Raw genomic sequence first — 5,874 nt, 5'->3', positions numbered from 1 at the left:
GAGCGCCCGTAAAATAAATTAAGACAGCGCCGCGTTTAAATCTTTATTAGCAAGGAATTATTAGACCTAAGAAAAAAAACTAATGCTGGATTTGGTTGAAATATGAGTCTCTCAGCCTCCTAATCCCTCTTCATATGGCGTGTTTCACGGTTTAAAATGAGCTATGTCAGATCACTTATGCATTACTAAGATGAGAAAATATTTACAATGGACGGACTTTTTTTTTTCTTTTTCCTGCATAATTCAGATGTATTCAGAGAACGCATTCCTTTCAAAAGTATGCTTTGGCCATTTTTTTAAAATATGCAGCAAACTGTCTATGCGATACCAACTTTCATCTATTACAACAAAATCATGTTGAACTCAAACAAAAGGAAGACTTACATATGGCTTAGTTATATCCTAACAATAAACCACGTGCTTCACTGATGCAGTAGCTTGGAAATTTGGCTGTCTTTGTTAGGGAAAAAAAATTAACCCTTTTAGCAACACTAACTTAGCAAGGTTCCAAATCAGCTTGAAATGGAAAAGACATTCAAGCCAACTCACTTTGAAATTTGAAACAATGTACATATCCCTTCAATCTTGAAACAGTCAAATTTCTGACTGAAATTTAGCATATAAGAAAACAGTTCTTCAATAACTTTTACAATTGGACAGTTAAATACTGGGGAGAAAAAAAAAAAGTCTTTTTCTTCAGTTTTGTTTATGCACATGTATATGCACATGCATGGAGGCATAACAGTCCTCTAACAATCAAAATTCTTCAAAACCCAAAGTATCAAAGGCATTTTGCAAATGCATGGTTAAGCCCCAGGTAAATAATAAATGGGTCAAGGTTTTTGTTCGTTTGTTTGTTTGTTCTTGGTTTTGGTGTTTAGTTTGGTTGGTTGTTTTTGTTTTTTTTTTTGTTCCCCCCATAATGTTAACTAAATTAAATTAGAATGAAACAAAAAAGAAACCCACAACACAGTGGCACTTTTAATACTGGTTGATCGGGCACTTGTATGCAGTACTTATAGACCAGTAAAAGTGCTCGTTTACCTGTCTGGTGTGTAAGGGGCCCTTTGTCTTGAAGCCTCCTTGGGAACTGCACTCTGAGGCACTGAAGTGATCTGAACTAGTGGAAGCGCGTTTGGAAAGGGTGTCACAACCACCAACAAAGGTGTTGTCCAACGGGAGTTCCTGAATCACATGGTGCTTTTTCACTGAAACGGGAGTGTCAGGTTTGAGATGAAAAGCAGACTGCGGAGAGGCAGATTTGTAATGCTTGGCAAGATCAGGACTGTTAGGCTTAAAGGTTGTTGGTGGTGCTGTGCCCCAATCAAATCTTCCTATACTTTGCTCCTCCAGCTCTGCTGGAAGGCTTATTGTCCCGTTGATAGGTTCATGAACTGCATCATCAGGTTTGGACTCCTCAATCGTCACAAAGTTCAAAAGGGAGCTCTTTGGAGATTTCCTTTTCTTCCTTTTCTTTTTCTTGTTTTGCTTGTTTTCCTGATTGGGAGACATCCACTCAGCACCTTGCTTGCTCCTCTGGGCAGCTTTGAATCTGGATGCATGTCGACAGCGAACAAGGACTGTGACAAATATCACCACTATGACTACCATGGCACCTGCCACAATAGCGATCATGATTGTGAGATAGTCCTCGTTTTGGTAGGGTTGGCTACTGTCCCCTATGTTCCGATCCAAAGGTGTTTCCATAGTCCTGCGTATCAAGTCATAAATATAAGAGGCATTTCCAGCAGTATCATTTACATATAAAAATACAAGCACAAGAGTATGCAGGGATTTGGGATAACCCAAATCACTTATGTTGACAACTAAGCGATGCAGCCCCACATCATTAGGAGTTGGTTTTTCCTCCAGAGTGATATTACCTGTCACTGGATCAATCCGAAACAAACCTTTGTTATTGCCGCTTACGATTGTGTACTTCAGCTCAGCATTCATGCCAGTGTCTATATCCACAGCAAAGACTTCAGCTACCACCGATCCTGGAATTGCTGAGAGTGGCACTAGCTTAAAAGAAGTGTTAGAAGGTGGGTAGATGACAACGGGACTGTTATCATTAACATCCATCACGTTTATGGTTACTTTCGCTGTAGAAGAGCGAGGAGGTTGCCCTCCATCCACTGCCTTAACATCAAAGGTGTAAGAGCTCTGCTGTTCTCGATCAAAAGAAACATTGGACTTTATAACTCCAGAGTATGGATCCAGAACAAAGTTTTCATTGTCATTCAGGATGGAAAGGGTCACTGCTTTATTTTCCCCGGCATCTGCATCAGTCACTGTGATCACCCCTACCGTGCTATACTTTGGTAAGTTCTCGGATACGAAAAACTGGAAATGATTATGAGTAAATTTGGGACTGTTGTCATTTTCATCCAACACAGTAACAATTACAGCCGCTTGACTCTGCAAAGGAGGGGTGCCGTTGTCTCGGGCTGTAACAGTGAAAATGAAACGCTCCTGCTCTTCTCTGTCAAAAACTCTGGAGGCTGTCAAAACTCCTGTCTTTCGATCCAGATCGAAAAAGGAGGCATTAGGACCAAGCTGATAAACAATGTCTGCATTTTTCCCACTGTCTTCATCTGTGGCACTAATAGTTGTTAAGTATAGACCACGCCGGTTGTTTTCAGAAACTGACAGCTCAATTACAGGCTGGCTGAAAATCGGAGGGTTGTCATTTTCATCCTCCAGCTTAACTCTTACCAGGGCAGTCTGGTTCAAACTGGGCTTGCCAGAATCAGAAGCCACAATTTTAAAGCTGAATTCTTTGGTGCCCTCATAGTCCAACAAGGAGGAGGTCTCTAACAAATACTGGTTGTCATAAACTGCTTTCAAGTGGAAGGGGACCTCTCTCTCAATGAAACAGATCACTTTGCCATTCACATCAGTGTCCTTATCTGAAACTGTAATTAGGGCAATCTTTGTATTGATGGGATCTTTCTCAGATAAGTACACTGTGCCATTGATGGGGCTTATTATGTACCTGAGGTCTATGTTGGGAGGGTTATCGTTTACATCAGTGACATTGATGGTGACAGTTGCCCGGGCCGGTGTAGAGCTACCATCACTAGCCAGCACTGTCACTTTGTGAACAGCAGTCTCTTCTCGATCTAAGGACCTCTGAACTGTAATCAGCCCGGTGGTGTTGTTTAAAGCAAAAAATCTTTTGGTTGCAGGGGCGACTTGGGCACCAAAAATATATCTGATTTCTGCATTGCTTCCTATATCAGCATCTGTAGCATGAAGCTGAATTACAGAGGTGCCTACAGGGGCATTCTCTGGTATATGGACCTCTACTTGACTCTCTTTAAACACTGGCCTGTTATCATTGACATCACTTACTGTGACTTGCAGGATAGCTGTGCTGGATTTCTGGGGGGTACCTCCATCCTCCACTTTGATTTTCATCACATAGGTGTCCTTTTGCTCTCTGTCCAAGTTCTGCTGCACAATCAGCTGAGGCCATTTCTCCCCTTCTGGAGTTTCTACAATATCCAGTCCAAAGACACTCTGCCCGTTTAACAACTCATAGTGCTGCACACCATTGAAACCTGTGTCAGGATCTGTTGCTGATGGGATTGGAAACCGACTGTTGATCAGAGTGTTTTCTGGGATGGAGATATTGATGACAGGGGATGGAAACATAGGCGCATTATCATTAGTGTCCTTTACAATGATTTTTATTTTGATCAGCCTAAAAAAGTCATTGGGGAGAATCACCACTTCAAGTTCAAAGAAACACTCGTTTTCTTCTGCATAGGAAGCTCCAGCACACAGTTTTTCTCTGTCTATTCGGTTAGACGTTGTGAAGATTTCCCCTGTGTTACTGGATACTTTGACCAGAGGCGCATCCCCTGCTTTAGACACCAGTCTATATACAAGGCTGGCACTGGTCCCTGTGGCAGCATTGATATGAGAAATGTTCAGGTCCTTTGGTATGTTCCCTATGGGTACGTTTTCAGGCAGCTCCTCTCTAATAGTGTAAATAAGTTCTTGAGCTATAGCAGAATCCAGCCTTAAACAGGCAATCAAAGCAGCCAACAGGTAAAAATCTCTCAGGTCCATGATAATGTTTTTATTCTCTTTTCACGGATTTTAGGACTTAAAGGTTTCCAGAGAGGAATGATGTACGATTTGCAAGAGGAGGCATGCATGGACTGCAGGATGCATTACATCTCATTTCTTATTTGGAGACATCACTGTCAACACAACCACACAGAACAGCATTATTGTTTTTTAGGCATGATAAATCCACAATCTCCAACTACTACTTGTTTTTGCAATGCACGCTTCCAGCAGTACATTTTCCTAGTGCTCCCTTTTACAAGCAAGCCCTCCGGACAAATGCACCAATATCCCATCGGCTGCATTTTCACAGAGCACGAATGAAAATAACTACTTGCAGGATTAAGGGTAGCTACTGTTTTGACACGTACTTTCTGAATAATTTCTTGGTACACCGTGTAATCTGTAACGTGCATTCCCCCTCTACCCTCCTCCACCCAGTCATTTGGTGCAAGTAAAAAACCTTCCCGGACTACTTCTGAATTCTAACTGCTATGTCAGCTGCCAAACGTAATTTGCTGTTTGCTTCCATACATATTTTTTAGCTCTTGCTAACCAGATTTTTCTCTGCTCGCCTTGCATGCCCCTCTATAGCTATCGTACTGGGAAATAACCACCCGGACATGCTGCTGCTGCAGCAGTCGTCACTGGCTACTTCACATCCCTGTTAACTGATGAGACAATAACAGGACTTACAGTTTCTTACACTCTCAGCTCAATGTTTCTTCTCCAGATGTTGGATACTTCTCCTTCTGTTTAATAACCTAAAACTTTATTTGTTTTTAAACACAGTCTAAATCAGGAGGCTGGAAATTCCAAATATAACTTAGAACCAGGAAGCATGTTTTATAGATGGGGGAATATACATTTTCTGATGACATGAGGAGAAAAAAAGGTGCAGCCTTTCCCCGTTGACACTGATCTCCCTTCAGGATGATATTAGCAGCTGCCACATATAAATACTGCAGACTAATAATGCAGGTGGAAAAAAAAAAAAAAAACAGGAAAGCTACTGACAGACTTCTGTTTGCATGCACTGCTAACCGCGAATTATCGGGGTGCAAGGCTGCCAGCACCTACAGTTTGACGGAACTAGGCAGCCCTAAGCACTAATCTTATCTGCATTAAGCTGCACGGTAACTGATGCCTGTGATTACTTCTAGCAGAGTAATGCAGGTAGGGATGCAGAGACAGCGAGTAGGTGAGCCTTTCCCACCAACATCAACTGAATCCCAAACACTGATTCTTTCCTTAGATAAATATACTGCGTGTTGGCTTTTTCTTTTTTTTTCTTTAAAGGAAATGCATCCCAGTGTAAGGGTAACTTTGCACTTACGTTAGTTGTCTACCTTTGACGATCTGCTGCAGCTAAGCAATGATCTGTTCCAGCAGATACAGCACAATGCATCTGGTAAACCACCAGTTTTGGAGAAATCAGCAGCAGCCAAACGCTTCCTCCTTGAGATATGTGTTGCTTCGGGGTGGCAAATTAGCAACTCCAGGGAACAAATTCACAGTTCTGTCGTTAGTCATCCTCTCCACGTTTCATTCCTACGAAGCGGCGATCCTTTGGGTGTCTAACGTGCACGCAACAACCCAAACAAACAGCAAGGGAAAAATCCGGTGCACTTCTTAGAGCGGGGCTATTTTCCACTCTGCACTGCACACCATTCCCATCCCTCTCTCGGCAGAGCAGAGGCAGCTACATGAAGTCTGCAACTTCTGACTGGAAATGGCAAGAGTTGGTCTGGCGGTGCTTCTCCCTCTTTAGCTTTGGGGTGACAGTTGCCCAAA

The 5,874-nt window shown here is 42.4% G+C and overlaps 1 protein-coding gene across 8 annotated transcripts in view; it reads right to left on the bottom strand.

Moving 5' to 3' along the window:
- Positions 1–5,868, bottom strand: part of PCDH9 (protocadherin 9) — a 681,278-nt gene extending 675,410 nt beyond the window's left edge. For 7 of the 8 annotated variants that reach the window (XM_017731623.1, XM_017731625.1, XM_008631643.2 and 4 more), the window contains exons 1-2: positions 5,417–5,868; positions 1,045–4,214 (exon numbers count right to left, since the gene is read on the bottom strand). In XM_017731623.1, the coding sequence (XP_017587112.1) occupies positions 1,045–4,080 (3,036 nt within the window). In that variant the 5' untranslated portion in view covers positions 4,081–4,214; positions 5,417–5,868. The other variant, XM_017731624.1, reaches the window with a different exon arrangement.
- Positions 5,869–5,874: the final 6 nt, after the last annotated feature.

The sequence above is a fragment of the Corvus brachyrhynchos genome, unplaced genomic scaffold (genome assembly GCF_000691975.1).
Source record: "Corvus brachyrhynchos isolate BGI_N302 unplaced genomic scaffold, ASM69197v1 scaffold71, whole genome shotgun sequence".
NCBI classification, from domain to species: domain Eukaryota; kingdom Metazoa; phylum Chordata; class Aves; order Passeriformes; family Corvidae; genus Corvus; species Corvus brachyrhynchos.
This window is presented reverse-complemented; position numbering and strand designations above follow the sequence as displayed.